This window comes from Ovis aries, chromosome 1 (assembly GCF_016772045.2).
Source record: "Ovis aries strain OAR_USU_Benz2616 breed Rambouillet chromosome 1, ARS-UI_Ramb_v3.0, whole genome shotgun sequence".
NCBI lineage: Eukaryota > Metazoa > Chordata > Mammalia > Artiodactyla > Bovidae > Ovis > Ovis aries.
The window spans coordinates 16,915,001-16,934,855 of NC_056054.1; the positions used below are offsets into that span (position 1 = coordinate 16,915,001).

At 44.0% G+C, this 19,855-nt stretch overlaps 1 protein-coding gene and 1 long non-coding RNA gene across 2 annotated transcripts in view; one reads left to right on the forward strand and one right to left on the reverse strand.

Annotated features, from left to right (window-relative positions):
* Positions 1-10,756: 10,756 nt before the first annotated feature.
* Positions 10,757-13,226, reverse strand: LOC132657709 (uncharacterized). The gene is made up of 3 exons (XR_009596243.1): positions 13,136-13,226; positions 12,317-12,427; positions 10,757-11,838 (listed from the first exon to the last, which is right to left on the reverse strand). It is a non-coding gene; the product is annotated as an uncharacterized LOC132657709 (long non-coding RNA).
* Positions 13,227-13,461: 235 nt separating this feature from the next.
* The window catches only part of RIMKLA (ribosomal modification protein rimK like family member A), a 35,986-nt gene continuing 29,592 nt past the window's right edge, over positions 13,462-19,855 (forward strand). Inside the window, exon 1 of the mRNA XM_004001855.5 lies at positions 13,462-13,706. Within this exon, the coding sequence (XP_004001904.4) occupies positions 13,544-13,706 (163 nt within the window). The 5' untranslated portion in view covers positions 13,462-13,543. The remainder of the gene's footprint in view (positions 13,707-19,855) is intronic.

Sequence of the window (19,855 nt, forward strand, 5' to 3'; positions counted from 1 at the left end):
GTTCTAAGTAAGAAGAATCCAGAGATCCACACCAAAACATCATGTAATTAGCATGGCAAAAATAAAGATAAAGAGAGGATGTTAAAAAGCAGTAAGGGAAAAGCAACTAGCTACATATAAAGGAATTCCCATAAGACTACCCGATGCTTTTCAGCAGAAACTTTGTAGGTAAGTAGGGAGTGGCACATTATATTCAAAGTGATGAAAGGGGAAAACATACAACCAGAAATACTCTACCTAGCAAGGCTATCACTCAGATTTGAAAGTGAGATAAAGAGTTTTACAGACAAGGAAAAGTTAGAAGAGTTCCACATCACTAAACTGGTTTTACAAGAAATGTTAAAGGGACTTCTCTAAGTGCAAATGAGAAAACTAAAACTAGAAATGTGAAAATTACAAAAGGAAAAAATCTCATTGATAAAGACAAATGTACAGTAAAGGCAGTAGATTAAGCAATTATAGAGCTAGTCAGAAGATTAAGACAAAAGTAGTAAAATCATGTATAACCACAATAAGTAGTTCAGGAGTATATAATCAAAAGATGTAAAATATGAAATAAAAATATTAAATGTGGGGCCAGGGGTAAAAATGCAGGGCTGATAGAATGCATTCGAATTTAAGAGATTATCAACATAAAACAATCACATATATATAGGCTGTTATATACCACACGCATGCATGCACGCTAAGTTGCTTCAGTTGGGTCTGACCGGGTGACCCTATAGACTGTAGCCCACCAGGCACCTCCATGGGATTCTCCAGGCAAGAATACTGGAGGGGATTACCATGCCCTCTTCCAGAGGGATCTCCACAACCCAGAAATCGAACCTGTGTCTCTTACATCTTCTATACTGGCAGGCAGGTTCTTTACCACTAGTACCACCTGGGAAGCATGGTAACCACAAATCAAAAATCTATGATGGATACACATAAAAAAGGAGAAAGAAATCCGAACATAGCACTGAAGACCATAGTCATCATATTAAACGGGAAGAGTGTAAAACAAGAAGATAGGAACAAAAAAGAACTAGAAAAACAGAAAACAGTTAACAAAATGAAAGTAGGGACACCATCAATCAGTTCAGTCGCTCAGTCGTCTCCGACTCTTCAACCCCATGAACCGCAGCACGCCAGGCCTCCCTGTCCATCACCATCTCCCGGAGTCCACCCAAACCCATGTCCATTGAGTCAGTGATGCCATTGAGCCATCTCATCCTCTGTTGTCCCCTTCTCCTCCTGCCCTCAGTCTTTCCCAGCATCAGGGTCTTTTCAAATGAGTCAGTTCTTCACATCAAGTAGCCAAAGTGTTGGAGTTTCAGCTTCAGCATCAGTCCTTCCAATGAACACCCAGGACTGATCTCCTTTAGGATGGACTGGTTGGATCTCCTTGCAGTCCAAGGGACTCTCAAGAGTCTTCTCCAACATCACAGTTCAAAAGCATCAATTCTTCCACGCTCAGCTTTCTTTGTAGTCCAACTCGCACATCCATACACGACCACTGGAAAAACCATAGCCTTGACCATAGCCTTTGTTGACAAAGTAATGTCTCTGCTTTTTAATATGCTGTCTAGGTTGGTCATAACTTTTCTTCCAAGGAGTGTCTTTCAATTTCCTGGCTGCAATCACCATCTGCAGTGATTTTGGAGCCCCCGCAAAAAATCTCTCTCACTGTTTCCCCATCTATTTGCCATGAAGTGATGGGGCCAGATACCATGATCTTAGTTTTCTGAATGCTGAGCTTTAAGCCAACTTTTTCACTCTCCTCTTTCACTTTCCTTAAGAGGCTCTTTAGTTCCTCTTCACTTTCTGCCATAAGGGTGGTGTCATCTGCATATCTGAGGTAAATGATATTTCTCCTGGCAATCTTGATTCCAGCTTGTGCTTCATCCAGCCCAGCATTTCTCATGATGTACTCTGCATATAAGTTAAATAAGCAGGGTGACAATATACAGCCTTGAAGTACTCCTTTTCCTATTTGGAACCAGTCTGTTGTTCCATGTCCAGTTCTAACTGTTGCTTCCTGGCCTGCATACAGATTTCTCAAGAGGCAGGTCAGGTAGTCTGGTATTCCCATCTCTCTCAGAATTTTCCACAGTTTACTGTGATCCACACAGTCAAAGGCTTTGGCATAATCAATAAAACAGAAATAGATGTTTTTCTGGAACTCTCTTGCTTTTTCAATGATCCAACATACGTAGGGAATTTGATCTCTGGCTCCTCTGCCTTTTCTAAAACCAGCTTGAATATCTGGAAGTTCACGGTTCACATATTGTTGAAGCCTGGCTTGGAGAATTTTGAGCATTACTTTACTGCAGTGTGAGATGAGCGCAATTGTGCAGTAGTTTGAGCATTCTTTGGCACTGCCTTTCTTTGGGATTGGAAGGAAAACTGACCTTTTCCAGTCCTGTGGCCACTGCTGAGTTTCCCAAATTTGCTGGCATATTGACTGCAGCACTTTCACAGCATCATCTTTCAGGATTTGAAACAGCTCCATGGAATTCCATCACCTCCACTAGCTTTGTTCGTAGTGATGCTTCCTAAGGCCCACTTGACTTTGCATTCCAGGATGTCTGGCTCTAGGTGAGTGATCACACCATCGTGATTATCTTGGTCATGAAGATCTTTTTGTATAGTTCTTCTGTGTATTCTTGCCACCTCTTCTTAATATCTTCTGCTTCTGTTAGGTCCATATCATTTCTGTCCTTTATTGAGGCCATCTTTGCTTGAAATGTTCCCTTGGTATCTCTAATTTCCTTGAAGAGATCCCTAGTCTTTCTATTGTTTTCCTCTATTTTTTTGCATTGATCGCTGAGGAAGGCTTTCTTATCTCCTTGCGATTCTTTGGAACTCTGCATTCACATGCTTGTATCTTTCCTTTTCTCCTCTGCTTTTCTCTTCTCTTCTTTTTACAGCTATTTATAAGGCCTCCCCAGACAGCCATTTTGCTTTTTTGCATTTCTTTTCCATGGGGACTGTCTTGATCCCTATCTCCTGTACAATGTCATGAAACACCTCCATCCATAGTTCATCAGACACTCTGTCCATCAGATCTAATCTCTTAAATCTATTTCTCATTTCCACTGTATAGTCATAAGGGATTTGATTTAGGTCATACCTGAATGGTCTAGTGGTTTTCCCCACTTTCTTCAATTTAAGTCTGAATTTGGCAATAAGGAGTCCATCAATAATTATATTTAAATGGACTAAATGCTCCAATCAAAAGACACAGAGTGGCTGAATGGATAAAAACAAGACCCACGTATATGCTGCCTACAAGAGACTCACTTCAGATCTAAAAACACACAAAAAGACTGAAAACTGAGAGGATGGAAAATATATTCCATGAAAATGGAAACCAAAAGAAATCTGGGACCAATCCTGATATCAGATAAAACAGACTTTAAAACAAAGACTAGAACAAGAGACAAAGAGGGACATTATGTAATGGTAAAGCAGTCAACCCAACAAGAAGATATAACAACTGTAAACACACATTCACTCAACATCAGAACACCCAGATACATAGCAAATATTACCAAACATAAAGAAAAATTGACAGGGGACTTTTAACACCCACTTACATCAAGGGACAGAAAAATCAATAAGGAAACACTGAACTTAAATGACACATTAGAACAGACAGACTTATTAAATAGCTTCAGAAATTTCCATCCAAAAGCAACAGAATACACATTATTTTCAAGTGCACATAGAACATTTTCCAGGAAAGCTCATAAGCTGCCTCACTGAACAATAACAAAATTACACCAAAAAAAAAAAAAAAAGAGAGAGAGATGAAATCCTAAGATCTTTCTGGTCAAGCCTTTTGGAACATAAAGAACATTTACCAAATGAGTATCCCTCTCAATATATTGATTTTGCATACTCAGATACTCATATTTTAAAGACACATATATTTAAAGATATACAAATAAATATCCAACTAAATAAAGTCTGTACAGATTGCATTTTGTTTCAGTGATATGTCACAAAGCGGAGACTCTATTCCCATCTTGGACCAGTTAGCGTCAAACAGAAGGTAGCAATGACACTTATTAATCCTAACATGGACAACTTTATTCATAGGTCAGGCATCATAAAGTCTTAGCAGGAGGAACCAGTGATAAGGGGCAAATATCCAGAGCCCACTCTAGGAGTAGAACTGGGAGAAACTAACCTAGCTGTGGCTGTCGTGGCCCTGGTTCTGTGTTAGCAGTCGGCCCCTAAGGAGTAACAAAACAGGTCTTCAGGCCTCCAAAGGCAGGAATTCCCAAAATATAGGAGGACCAGTATCTTAGACCAGCAGGCGTTTCAGGCTAGTGCTTCCATTTAAATGGAAAAAATGCCCACTTACACAGCTTGGCCATTATGGATGAAAGCTACAACTCAGTGGACATGCAAGGATCAGTGAACGTGCAATTTATTTAACCTGGTGGATAAAAGGAATTTAGCTTAATTAGGTGCTAAGGATATAAATGAGACTGAGACACAGCATATTTGCTCTCAAGTTGCTTACAATCTAGATGGAAACAGAATCATAAAGAGGTGATTTCAAACTTGTGTAGATAGTGGGGGAATTGGACAGGAGAGGAGAAGAATGCATAGCTTGTTATGAGAACACAAAGGAGGTTCACTTACGCCAAACGAAGTAAGGTTTAGGAGGACTTCTTGGAAAAGATGCTGCTTGAGCCGGTTGTAGCAGGCAAAGAAAGATGAGCTAGATTTACCATGAAAAGCCATGTAGGTGAGACACACAAAACCATATTCAGGGCAGTTCAAGTAATTTGATATTATTACAGGAAAGCCAAAGGTCCAACGGGTCACTTATGCCATGCTAAGAAGTTTATCTCAAGCAGGGACAGGGAGGTATGTTGGAAACTGACCATAATCCCCACCTCCAGTTCTCCTCTTCCTTTTAGTAATAGACACCCAAGCCTTCCCTGGTGGTTCAAATGGTTAAGAATCTGCCTGCAATGCAGGAGACCCAGTTTCAACACCCTGGAGAAAGGAATGGCTACCCACTCAAGTATTCTTGCCTGGAGAATTCCATTGACAGAGGAGCCTGACGGGCTACACAGTCCATGGGGTCGCAAAGAGTCAAACACGAACGAGGAACTAACACTTTCACTTTTGCACTTTTCCCTCCTCCACTGAGTTTTAGATGAGCGCATATCTGTCCAATTAAGGGATATATTCCAGCCTCCCTTGCAGCGGATGTCACCATGTGACCAAGTTCTTGGGATGTAAATAGAAGTTAGGAGTATATTGTTCATTTACAACATTAAAAGGAAACTACTTGTCTCCACTTTTTCTTTACCCTCACCTTCCAGAGGTCTGAAATACAGGTGCAGTTAATAAAGCCAGCCTGAAACGTGCCAACATTGACCACCCCTGGAGCAGGGAGCATACTACGATGAAAGCAACCTGGGTCCCAGGTAGAACAAGGAGAGAAAAGCTACTTCTTCATCCCGGACATCACCTTGCTGGACTATTATGTGAGGGAGAAATAAATTCCTTGTAGAGTCACTGTCTTTGGGGTCTTTGTTACAGCAGTATAGCCTGTATCCTAACAAGAGAGGGAAGCAAAGAGAGTGCTGAGGCTTCTAACATAATTCTTGGCTTGTCAGAAATGAAGGAGCTAGAAAAGGCTGAGACAACAAACATCTATCTTTAATGATTATAGCTGAGTGAGACTAGGGCTGGCCAAGAACAAGATAAGCAAATATGCAGCCTTGTCTCAAGAGAGATAGGGAAAGCCCCTTGAGAACAATAAACTTCTCCCTGCTTCTGAGAACCCAGTTCATCCACAGCATGACAGCTGCTAGCAACCACCTGAATGTTTTCCTTGCACTCTGCCCTGCAAAGCTGTATCTATTCTCATCTTCAAAAGCTGATTAAAAAGAAAAAAAAAAAGTTGATTCCAATAAGCTTCTAATGAAGACCTCATTGACTAACCCCACTTAGTCATTTTGTATTAACCATATTTGCAATGGGGAAAATTTATTTGTAACCCCCCTCTATTTCTTAAAGAAGATGGGTCTGCTAATCGAAAGGCCTATAAACAAGTAACTTGTCAGGAGCACAAGTCTGGAGGTAGAAACTGGGATAAAATGCATTCCTCCCAATAATAAAAGGTTGAGGAATCTGCCCAGGGCTCTGGGAGGTTGGGGAGCAGGGTGGAAAAAGATCGCTAGTGGCAGAAGCAGAGAGTACTCTGGGAAAAAGAGGTATGTTGTAGGCAATTTTCAAGTGAATTGCTACAGTTTACATGGTGTACATCATGTGTCCCCTTCAGTAAATTTTGCCTTATTCCCTAAGACCCTGGTGGGAGAAGGAATAAGTGGGCGGGGGCTTGAATAGAGGATGTGGGAAAAGCTGACATCTGGATTACTAGACCAAGAAAAGTGAGAGTCAGTGCCAGTGGTGAACAATTCTAGAATTTGAGACACTTTCCTTTAGTTATCAATTCAATAATTATGAAATTATGTATATTGGATTGTCATAATCTGAGAGTTACCATTCACCCAATAATTACTGAGAGCCCATGATTGGAATACAATTAATCATATTTTATAGTTATAATTAAATACATATTAACACTAATTAATGTAAGCTAGCAGTTATTAATTGCTTATGAGGATTTGGAACTGGAGCACTTTTCTTCTAGGTGAGCGTAGGGTGAATTTTAGGAAAGATCACATGGAAGAGTTGCATCTGAGCTGGGTCTTGAAGAGTAGAGAGGCACTGGTCGTGCAAAGGCTTTGCAGAGGAATGGAATATCATGAACAATCTGACCAAAGCCATACATTTTTTCCCAGTAACTACTTACAAATGTCCAGTCTATGCCAGGCACCATGCTAGGTCCCAGGGATAAGAAGATGAATTTGGTTTCATCGACTTCTGTTAACATGAAAGAAAGAAAGTCTTAGTCACTTAGTTGTGTCCGACTCTTTGCAACCCAAGAGGCTGTAGCCTGCCAGGCACCTCCATCCATGGAATTCTCCAGGTAAGAATACTGGAGTGGGTAGCCATTCCCTTCTCCAGGGGACCTTCCCAACCCAGGGATCAAGCCAGGTCCCACATTGCAGGCAGATTCTTTACCGTCTGAGCCACCAGGGAAGCTACTGCCAATTTTATACCCGTTCTGTTACTGGTCTGCCACGTCTAGCAGGTCTTCTTGGACACATTTTTTTTGTGGCCGGTTTTTTCTCTCTTGAACCTGAGTGTGAGATGCTTCTTTTGCCCTTTCAATGTCCTTCTTTCCATTTATCTTTTAAACCTGCTATTGATGATCATTTCTCTAATTTATTGAGGTCAATTAAATCTTCTAACTTGGCATATCAATCTGTTTGGGGTCACATGTAAAATTTATGAAGACTTTCACTTTCTTTCCACTGTGGAGACCCACATTTCAGTATCCTTTTGTGCCAGTATATAGTAAAGGTTCGAAGTAAGACAAGAAATAGGGCTCCAGAATCCCAGGTCACAAAAACCTAGTACATCTGTAACTGATCACAATTTTGTCAACTGAAATTGCAGTGATGTCTCTTACATGACAGTTGTAACTTCATCAGCATAAACTTGAGTACTTACCACATGTGGAAACATGATGCTCAATGCATTGACCATTGTTCCTGAGAGGCTTACAGTCTAGATGAGGAGGCAAATAGACAACAAATATTCATTTGTGTACTCCTCTTCCTAATGGTTAAGAGAAAACAAAAGTGAGAATGTGAGAACAAGAAGGAATTCCCTTTTCCTCTACCCTACCCTGTGACTGCTGCTGCTGCTGCTGCTAAGTCGCTTTAGTCGTGTCCGACTCTGTGCGACCCCATAGACGGCAGCCCACCAGGCTCCCCCGTCCCTGGGATTCTCCAGGCAAGAACATTGGAGTGGGTTGCCATTTCCTTCTCCAATGCATGAAAGTGAAAAGTGAAAGTGAAGTCACTCAGTTGTGTCCGACCCTCAGCAACGCCATGGACTGCAGCCTTCCAGGCTCCTCCATCCATGGGATTTTCCAGGCAAGAGTACTGGAGTGGGGTGCCATTGCCTTCTCCACTACCCTATGACTAGCTACCTTCAAAAGGAAGAAGTTATTAACCTGATTGGTCAGAGCCCAGGCCACTAATGAGTCCACATTTCACCAGTGGTTGGGGTCACTTTATTTTGAGGGGTCACATGGTCAGGAGGGCTGCTCTTGCTCCAAGTAGGACCAGTCCACTTTCTATGTGATGCACACCTGGATGAGTAAAGCCGGTCTGCTAGCATACGTGATCATCTTCTCCTCTCTTTCTGCAGGCATGCTTACACATGACAGTCCCCAAATCTAGAGGGTGGAGGTGGAGCAGGGAATTATGAAGCTTCACTTCAGCCTTAAACCTAAGCCATGTGATTCAGTCTTTGGCAGAGTTCTTCTCTGGAGGTTATTGGGTGCTAGCTCAGCTATGAATAAAACGATCCTTTGGTTCCTATTCCAATTTCTTTCTTCTGTATAGTTCCCTTGGGAACTCTAAAGAGAGGAGAGATGACCAGCAGAGTAGGATTTGGCTGTTTCTCATGCTTGAGTGTGGCAGTCCACATTGTTGGTCACAGTTTTGTGTTTCTTTTTTACAAATATTTGCTGTTCTTTCCAGGAAAGGATCATACTTCCCTAACCTTAGACTTGGTCCCTACTGATGTCAGATTTGACCAGGTGAAGTTGCTCTGACCAACAAAACGTGAGCTCTAACATGTAAAAGTGCCAGGCAGAAGTATCAAGAATCAGCACGTGATTCACTATCATCATTTTCCCCTTTTCATGAGACCAACATTGTTCCAGATAAAGCTTACTCTAGGGCTTCCCTGGTGGCTGAGTAGGAAAGAATCTGCCTGCCAAGGCAGAAGACATGGGTTTGATCCCTGACCCAGGAAGATCCCATATGCGGTGGAGCAACTAAGACCGTGTGGTACAGCTGTGGAGCCTGGGAACCGCAACAACTGAGCTCATGTGCTGCAACTCCTGAAGCCCATGTGCTCTCTAGCCTGTGCCCTGCGACAAGTGACGCCACCGCAATAAGTCCATGCACCACAACTAGAGGGTAGCCCTCACTCGCAGCAACTAGAGAAAAGACCGCAGAGCAATGAAGGTCCAGCAGAGCTAAAAACACTCAATAAATAAATACGATTATTTTTTTGAAAAGCTGACTCTATCAGTCTGAGTCCTGGCATGAAGACAACCTCAAATATGCCAAACTGACCTGTTATGGGCATGTTTGGCGTTTCAAGAAATAAAACTTCATTGTTGTAAGCCACTTTGGAATCACTTGTTACCACAGCCTGACCTGGCTTTTCCTGATACATTTTCCTTATTACCCATCTGTATCAAACACCATTGTTTGTCCTCCCATCCTCCCAACATCTATTTTTCCTCCTCTAAGAGAACAGTAATTTTTGCCCGGGGATTCACCTAACTCTAAATGTGCTTGTTGAGGATGGTGGGATTTCAATTCTCAGCCACAGAGGAAAGTCACCATTAAGTAACTCATGATGGCTTCTTACTCCCTGCTGGTGACTGGTTCAGACGTGGGAGAGTGTGAGAAGTCTGCTTACCGTCTTCTGAGACAGGTTTTCCCTGCTAACTAAGAGACGCATGCAAAGAAACCGTTTCTCTACTTCCATTGGACATTATGTGCATGCATGTGCCAGCTGGAATTATGGCAGCCACTTTGTAACTATGAGGGGCACTGGCCTTAGGTAGTCAGAGTGGAAAGATGGAAAGAATTTGAGTACCTAAGAAGGTCACTGAGCTGTTAAATGAACAAACCTTTGAGCTACCTACCTCTAGATTTTTGTTACATGAGATAATACATTTTCCTTATTGTTTAAGACAGCTGAATCAGGAACGAAGGGGGAAAGAATGAGTTTAGCTCTAGGGACACTGAGGTGATGGCAGGACAGCATGTTTTTTTATTGTTGACGCTCAGGAGATGTCAGGGTTAAAACTGAATTTGGGAGTCACCTCTGAAGAAATAGACTATAAAGAGAAATAAATAATCCCCACCAGGACCTCCCTGGTGGCTCAGAGGGTAAAGAGTCTGCCTGCAATGTTGGGAGACCTGGGTTTGATTCCTGGGTTAGGAAGATCCCCTGGAGAAGGAAATGGCAACCCAGTCTAGTACCCTTGCCCGGAAAATCCCATGGACAGAGAATCCTGGTAGGCTACAGTCCATGGGGTCGCAAAGAGTCAGACACAACTGAGCGACTTCACTCTCTTTCTTTCTTATGAAGAAATATTGTCTGTGTGCTTAGTTGCTCAGTCATGTCAGATTCTTTGTGGCCCCATGGACTATAGACCACCAGCACACTCTGTCCATGGAGTTTTCTAGGCAAGAATACTGGAGTGGGTTGCCATTTCCTATTCCAGGGGATCTTCCCAACTCAGGGATTGAACTCGCATCTCTTGCATCTCCTACACTGGCAGAAGGATTTTTTTTTTTTTTTTAGCCACTGCACCACCTGGGAACATAAGCTTAGTGATCCCCTAACTGGATATGCCACTATCAAGGGCCTCGCTTATCATCCATCCTATAAAAGAGATCACAGTAGAGGTAGCAACCTTCTAGGGAGGGTGAGCAAAGACAGAGAAGTGATGACAACATCTGGATTCCCCAGATCCTGTTCTCCTCAAACCTGGATTTTGGAGAAAATTGGAGACCTTAGTAGCCATTTGCGTATGAATTGAACATTCTTGACTTATGAAGATGACTATGAAAATGGATTGTAAGCAATTCCTAAATTTACTGACTCATACACACATTATTGTTCCAGACAACTATGGTTCTGATCATCTTATACCCATCCTATGTATGACACTGCAGAAGCCAAGTAGAAAGCATTCAGTTCAGTTCAGCTGTTCAGTCATGTCTGACTCTTTGTGACCCCATGAACTGCAGCACGCCAGGCCTCCCTGTCCATCACCAACTCCCGGAGTTCACCCAAACTCATGTCCATCGAGTTGGTGATGCCATCCAGCCATCTCATCCTCTGTCGTCCACTTCTTCTCCTGCCCCCAATCCCTCCCAGCATCAGAGTCTTTTCCATTGAGTCAACTCTTAGCATGAGGTGGCCAAAGTATTGGAGTTTCAGCTTTAGCATCAGTCCTTCCAATGAACACCCAGGACTGATCTCCTTTAGAATGGACTGGTTGGATCTCCTTGCAGTCCAAGGGACTCTCAAGAGTCTTTGCCAACACCACAGTTTAAAAGCATCAATTCTTCGGCGCTCAGCCTTCTTCACTGTCCAACTCGCACATCCATACATGACCACAGGAAAAACCATAGCCTTGACTAGACAGAACTTTGTTGGCAAAGTAACGTCTCTGCTTTTCAATATGCTATCTAGGTTGGTCATAACTTTCCTTCCAAGGAGGAAACGTCTTTTAATTTCATGGCTGCAATCACCATCTGCAGTGATTTTGGAACCCCCCCCCAAAATCTCTCTCACTGTTTCCCCATCTATTTCCCATGAAGTGATGGGACCAGATGCCATGATCTTCGTTTTCTGAATGTTGAGCTTTAAGCCAACCTTTTCACTCTCCTCTTTGACTTTCATCAAGAGGCTCTTTAGTTCCTCTTTACTTTCTGCCATAAGGGTGGTGTCATATGCATATCTGAGGTTATTGATATTTCTCCCGGCAATCTTAATTCCAGCTTGTGCTTCATCCAGCCCAGCATTTCTCATGATGTACTCTGCATATACGTTAAATAAGCAGGGTTACAATATACAGCCTTGATGTACTCCTTTTCCTATTTGGAACCCGTCTGTTGTTCCATGTCCAGTTCTAACTGTTGCTTCCTGGGTCTACAAAATATAGAACATGGGACATTAAGGAAATGGTCAAGGTAGAAGATAGAGTCTCTAGTGCCCAAGTCGACCTGTGGATGGAAGATAGTTCTGAAAGTTACTAAGTCATGGGGCACTAGATTTCTGCTACTTTAAGAAAATACATTCATGGTGGGGAGTATTTTGCAATACAAAAGGATTTACTTAACACTGCTTGAAAAAGAATTAATTTCTGAAATTCTACTTAGAACTTTTCCAACGGCACAAGGCACATCAAGTGGGTAAATAAATGCACATGCCTGCAATATATAGATATATAGCGAAGCCTATATGGTACCTGAGATATCTTACCCCATTCCTAAATTGTTATTGCTTGGTCTGCTTTGAAATCCCTCTTGCCGTGGCTCAGAGGTTAAAGTGTCTGCCTGCACTGCGGGAGACCTGGGTTCGATCCCTGGGTTGGGAAGATCCCCTGGAGGAGAGCATGGCAACCTACTCCAGTATTCTTGCCTGGAGAATCCCTTGGAGGGAGGAGCCTGGTGGGCTAGAGTCCACGGGGTTGCAAAGAGTCGGACGCAACTGAGCAACTTCACTTCACTTCACTTCCCTAAGCCAAAAAAAAAAAAAAAAGGACAAATATTTTAATGAGAGGGAAGAACAAATGCAATCTCCAAAGATGGCTAACTTACAGTCCTGCAGTGATTTAGAAAGGAAAGTCTGGCTACAAACACTGTCGTTTGCTGGCAGAATTTGCAATTGGCTAGGGCCAAGGACAGTGTTTAATGATGACTCAGTTGTATGGTCTAGAGGGATGGGGGAAGACCAACTAGTCATCCTTCTGACTAAAACGACTCATATCTATTTTCTTCACATTGAGATTCTACAGACCCAGAACTGCTGCAACCTGGGAGCGGGTGTCCGAGGGAAAACCGGAGACCCTCAGAAATGCACCTTCAAATTATCTGGACCCTAAACCCAAACAACCCAACTCCCGACTTCTCTCTCCGCTCCCCAGCTCAAGGCCACGATTTGGGCAGAGGAGTCCAAGGCCAAGGTCTAAACCCGGGGCCTAGCTGGATGACCTTCGCCAGGCCCTGGAGTCTCCCTTAGGAAGTCCTCGGGGCCCTGCCCGGGTTCTGTAGGGGCCGCAGATGCACCCAGCCCCTAGGTGTTAGGGACTGCCTTTGGGAAACATCCCGCTGCCCGCTGCGGACCATTAGTCGGTCAGCCGGGACACCCTCTCCGCTTCCCTGGATGGCAGCCCCGACCCCTCCCGCTCGGGTCGCCCCACCCAGGCCGGCAGCGCCACGCCCACCGGGGTCCAGTGCGGGGCAGGGATGCCCTCGCTCCGTCTCGCCGCGGCCTGTCTCGCTCGGGGCTCCCCCCGGCCACCAGCCCCGCGCGGGTCCCCTCCCCCGGCCGCCGCAGGCCCCGGCCCCGCCGCCCCTCCCGGGCGCCGCCCGCCGCGGCCGCCTCTGCAGCTGGCCCCGTGGCCGGCCCGCGCCCGCCGCCGCGCGCTGATTGGCTGGCCGGGGCCGGCGGCGGCGCTGAGTGGCCGGGCAGATTCGCTGGGTCAGGGCTGCAGAGGCGCCTGGCGCACCGGCGGGAGCGGAGCCGCGGCGCGCGCTCGCCAGGACGCCGGCCGCCCGCCCGCCAGCCCGAGCGAGCGGCCCGGGGCGCCGAGGGGGCCCGCGCCCCTCCGGGCGCCGCCGCCCTGGCCGCCATGTGCTCCCAGCTCTGGTTCCTGACGGACCGGCGCATCCGCGAGGACTACCCGCAGGTGCAGATCCTGCGCGCCCTCCGGCAGCGCTGCTCCGAGCAGGACGTGCGCTTCCGGGCGGTGCTCATGGACCAGATCGCCGTCACCATCGTCGGCGGCAACCTCGGTGAGCTAGGTGGGCCCGGGAGGGTGGGGTGGCGCTCCGGGGTCCCCGAGAACCAGCGGGTGGGCCCGCTCATCGGGCCTCCCCCGGCCGAGTCTCCTTTGGGTCACCCAAACCTGCCGCTCTCCCCCGAGAGACCTCTTCGGGTTAGAGAAATTCCCTAACCTTGGGAGCTTTTTTTGACCACCAGCATCTGCCCTGAGGGCAAGATTTGAGAACGGGGTTTAATTCACTTAGAAGACTTAGTCTGGAAGGAACTTGAATTCACCTGAAGTCACCTGGAGGTCCGAGGAAAACGAAGCTAACCCCAAATTAGCAAATTCTGCTTGCTTCAGTACCCTGCCAGTTTAGATTTATAAGATCCAACACTAAATTTACAAAATTTCCATTAAGATGAATGTTTTTAAAAGTTTTCCAAGAGTGTCCAAGCATCAGCAGTGCACTGCATCGACTATTATTCCCAAGCTAGAAACCTGCAGATGGGGAGAAATCTGAGAAAGATTAGAATCACCTCTTTAGTATAAAGTAGGAGAGGAGACCTCTGATGGGTTTTCTTTAAAATGATCTTCCTCTCTGAAAGTATTAAATTCTGATTCCAGAAAAGTCAAGATTTCAGGTAGAGACCATTCTGGCTGCATCAATTTCTCCGCTGCTGTGTTCCAGAGATTTGGGGAGTGGGGAATGGAAGAGGGGCGGTAAGACACGGTTATCAGCTGTGACCATGACCTCAAAAGGTTGTGTGGTTTTAGATATTCTTAATTATCCTAATATAAACAGTTTCTGGCTTAAGAATCCTGGTTTAAGAACCTTCCCCTGGCTTGCAGTGTTTGAGTCTCTGCAGCCTCCAGTATGGAGGTAACCAGAGGGGTCCAGGACTCAAGGAGCTTTGGGCCCACTGAGAGTGCTTCTTGGAATACCATTTATACTGTTTCAACCATGCCTGTTAAATAAACTCATAATTTGTTACTTTTCTTTGGCAGGGGAAAGGGGACCCAACTTCTAAACAGGCTACATACATATGAGATTTTGAATATGACCTATTTCTAAGTGGACCATATCTGTTCTAGATGTTTCATCCTTAAATTAATAAAAAACCTTCATGAGTAGTATCAGACTGAATAGTCTGTTGGAGAAATATACTGCAAACATTGGGTGTCATATACATTTAGTCTAAAAGAGTGGCTGTCAACCATCAAGGGCTCCCTCTCTCTAGTCTTGATTTGCTAAAAATTCTCACAGTTAGTTAATGCTGAACTGGATTCCTAGATAAGGAATCAGCAGGATTGGGTTATTACGGTTTTGCTAACAAGTATCTTGGCTTTGCATTAGCCAGGTCTCTTTATGTCTTTGAATCTCAGCTTTCTCATTTATAAAGCTAAGGGTTAGGGTTCCTCCAGCTGTAAAATCATCTGCCAGTACTGGGCTTAAGTGGAGTGATCTGTCATATTTTACTGATCTAGATCTAGTATATACATCTTTCCACCCCCAAGAGTTTGCTCTTTAAAAATTTTCTTTCCCCAGCCTGTAAAGATGCCTTTTTTGAGATACAGGCACATCATTCTACATCATTTTCCTTCTTATCGACCCATCATGCATTCCGTGAAAGAGTAGGGGAATGCTCTGTTTTGTATCTAGAACCCCATTTTAAACAGTCATAGGAAAATAGAAAATTAAATTCTAATGCTGCAGGAAACATTTCTACTCTTTTGTTTAGTGTCTTAACATTTTGCTGGAATTCCTGTGTGAATGTATCTCAATCTATTCAGAAGCTAGTAGTTACTTCTTTCTAAACTACAAGAAGATCTACATAGTTATTTGCCTACTCGATCAAGAAAATGAACACAGTTACTTTTTGAAGCAGTTTTAACTGTTTGCTAATTCAGTGATTGCCCCACACAAGTCACAATACATAAAACAAACCTATTAGGTCACTGTTTGTGCTGTCCAAAGCAGTCAAAAGACTTATTCGGTGTGTGGTGCATGGGGGGATTAATTAAAGCACAGGTAAGTGAGTTCCATGAGAAGACTGGGCTCCTTTGCTTTGCTCAGTGCTGTAACAGTGTCTAAATAGTGCCTCTCACGTACTGGGCACTCAATAAATGTATTTAAATGAATTAAGATATGCAGTCTATTTCCCAGTTTCTTCTAGCGTCAGTTATAGAAAACTGTTGGTAATTTGGTAAGCCAAAGTATTCCTCTGAAATAAACTCTAGAATTTACTGGCTTTGAAATCCAGAAAGAGTTACAATGGTATTGATGTCCTTTCCTATTTGAAGATTATTGTGGGAGCTGGGAAGGAGTTTGGGACCATCCATTCTGACCCCTTCATTTTATAAATGAAAAGCCTAATGATCAAAGAGATGGAGTGACGGATGGTTAACAGCCTACTCTAATTCTCAGCCAGTGATAATGGAATAAGTGTATCCTTGGACATCTGCAACCTAGAGTAGTGCCAGAAAGTTTGGGGTTTTCTGTAAGATGTTATAGAAGAACTCAAATGAACTTTTTGGCCAGCCCAATACCTTTCTCAGTAGATATGAAATTGAACAGAATTACGTGACATTGAGGCTAGACAGTGACGTCGCAGAGTCATGTGACAGTTCAGGCAGTTAAAGTGTCGCCTTTACTCAGGCTTCATATCTTTGCTCCTTTCCATTCTTTCTTTAGATTCGTGTGGGAGTAGATGAAGGGGTCATTTTGAGACAAGAACGGGCAGTGACTCCGCCAGTTCCTTAAGTTCATTGCCCGTCTTCCCTCCATGGAGGCTAGTGGGAACCCAAATCCAGAGATAAGAATTTCAGGTTATATATGAAGTAGAATTAGACAAGAGGATCAAAGTTTTGGATTTAAACAGAATAATACAAGTAAACTGAAGAAATGCTACAAATGCCAGGTTTTATGGTTATTCTTTTTAACCCAGTGGTCTGCTCTACTGAGCATAGATTCAGATGGAGAGACTACTGGGAGGAGTGAATGACCTTCAGGTGACTGAAGCAATCCTGTAGAAAACACTTTCCGTGCACCTTCCTGCTGGATGGAGCATTATGAGAATCTGTGCATCGCCATGTCCTTCTTAGAAACCACAAGTTCTTCATTCGTTCAACACATTTTTGTTAATTATTCTCAATCGTGAGGACATAGTGGTGGTGAATATGGCACCAAAATGTACATAGGAATATTCAAAATGAAACACATGGATTATTTATCATATGCCAAAGGCCAAGTTTCTTTTTACATATTAATCTGATAATTATGTGCCCAGTCAGGGTGTCTGGGCATATGGTGCTGGCTGGCAGTTAGGGACCAACACTGAGTAATTGTGGGCTCAGCACTTTCTGTTTCCTTGCTTCCATTCCATCCCATGCATCAGCCTGCACTGACTTCACCTTGCCCCTTGCACTGAAATTGCTTCTGCCTGAGATGCTCATCTCGTCCAGCTCCCTGCCCCATGGGGAACTCTTATTCACCCTTTATATGCATCTTTTCTCTAAAGTCTGTCTTGACTCCTTAACTGGCCCCCAAGCATCTTTCTCTTCCAATCTGCTGCCAAATAAGATAGCATTCATTGTATTTTATTGTAATTTACCTATTTACAAAGTTTGTCTTCTCTCACCCCCTAAATGACTGGATATTGCTCAAATGTATGCTCCAGAACAGGTACATAGTAGACCTTCAGTTGACATTTGTTGGGTGACTGAATGAAGTACCTTTAAAGGCTAACGCAGCTATGTGAGAGGCTAATGCAGCTATGTGAGACTTGTGCTGTGATTAGCTGCTGTGTCTGGGATTTCATGACTGGATGCATAACTGTTTTTGTGATGAGGATGTTTATTTATCTGAGGGCAGAGTCACTGGTGCAAATCAAGTGTTTTGACCACCCACCGGTCTTTACAATTAACTGTCTCAAGAAACAAGTAAAGCCCCAAACTCAGGAACAGATACCAAGACAGAAGTGATGAGTCTGACCTGGAAATGAGGATGTGTTACAGTTTGGCTCCTAGGAGCAGGATGATTCAGCATTCTTCCCTTACTTTCAGATTTAAAACCTTGGTGGCTGTATGGCAGTTTCTAGGTCAGGTTCTTTACATTAAGTTGTTTGGGGAGACTCTCACTTGGTTCTTTGTAGGAATCAGGTGTGTAAGATTTAAGATGTTTGGGTGGGGAGAAATCTTAATTAAATTTGAATGAGGGAATGGTCTTGTCTCAGCCTTGCAAAAGAGGACAGGGGCCTTGTAGAGAAAGGATGGATTCCTATTACTGTGCAAGAAGACGCTAGCAAGAAAGGATACCAGGCTCAACTTTGTGCACGAAGGTTGATCTTTAGCCTTAGTCCATGCTAAAGGCCTGTGCCTGACACCCTGTAATCCGAATAAACCAGCATCCAGCACTAGTGGAAAGATCAGGGAGTGGGTGGAAGCACCAACCATATAATGTTTCCAGACTGACCTGAGTGCTGAATAGATATGCTTTACCCTGTGGGTCCACATTTATTACTGTGGGCTGACCTCCAAGACTGAGGATGGGTTGAAGTGTGGTTTATGTTGATGTTTCTAACAGCTATTTTTAGGGACAGCTCATGAACTCTATTGGAAAACATTCTAGAACTAATAGATGGGGGTCCTTAGTGGATCTCAGAGCCCTACTTTATAGGTTTCTGAGTCACTTGTTGTTACTACCATGCCCTCCACCACATTGGTTAAGCTTGCCATCATCAGAGAGATCAGGTCATCTGCATCCATCCATCCCCCTTGTCACTCCTCTTCTTAGTAGAGGGTCCACTGACATCCAGGTACATTACTGCTAGGCTTATCCCTACACAAACCAACTTCTCCAGTAGATAGGTGGGCCACAGTACCTATTTCCCAGAGAGACTTCACCTTATTTGAATTTTATATTGTTTTGTTACAAAACTACAACAGGATCCAAAATTCTCAATCTAATTCTACTTGATCCTTCACTATTAAAAAGTAAGATTTCATTGTGAGGAAAGGATACAGTTAAGTTACTATGCATTGAAGAATAAACAGGAATAATGGTTCCTCATTCCTATGACTCTGGTATTGTTGTTGTTGCTGTTGCTGTTTAGTTGCTAAGTTGTATCCAACTGTTTGCTACCCCATAAATTGCGGGGCTCCAGGCTTCCTCATCTTTCACTGTCAAGTTTGCTCAAACTCATGTTCATTGAGTCAGTAATGCTATCCAACCATCTCATCCTCTGTCGCCCACTTCTCCTCCTAATAGTTTAATATCATTTATGTGTCGGTTAATCTTCACAACAATCCTATTCATTCCTTAACTTCATTCCACAAGTATCAATTGGGTGCCCGCTCTGTGCCAGGCCAGGTGCTGTGCTTGGTGTTGGAGACACAATGGAGAGGAAGACCAGACACAGTCTCCCTCAGTATTATGATTTTGTTCATTCATTTGCTCGATAAATATCTGTTGACTGCCTACTATGTGTAGGGTATTGATCTAGGCATCAGAACAAAACAGACAGAAATCCCTGCCTCTCGAGGAGATTACATTCTAGTTGGGGAGACAGAACACAAACGAGGTAAAATATATTAGCATATGGTGAAAAGAGCTAGGGAGGGAAAAAGGAAGGAAGGAAGAAGGAAGAAAAAATAGCGCATTTCTGGGGGCGAGGGAAGGGATTGTAGTTTTAGACAGGGTGGCTGGAGTGGTCTTCACCCAGAACATGAAGTTCAAGTAAAAGACTGAAGAAGCTAAGGACACAAGCTGTTTGGGATATCCGAGGATAGGGTGGTTCAGGGAGAGGGAACAACAAGGAACCCAGTGTGGCCAGAGCAGAATGAGTTAAGAATGAGCATTAGGAGAAGTGGTCAGAGGGGTGAGGGTGGGAGGGGAGCCCGTATATAGGGCCTTGTGAGTCACGGATGCACTTTCTTACCCTGGAATGAGCTGGGAATCCACTGAAGAATTTTGAGCAGAGAGGTGATGTGACCTGCCCTACTTGCACAGGACCATACTGGCCGTAGTGTTGAGAACAGACTGATGGCAGCAAGGGCAGAGGCAGAGACATCCCCTAGGAGGGTGTTGCTGCAGCTCAGGTGGGAGATGAAGGATGCTGATTGTTGAACTAGAATGATTTCAGGGGAGGAGGGGAAAAGAGACTGGATTTTGGATATATT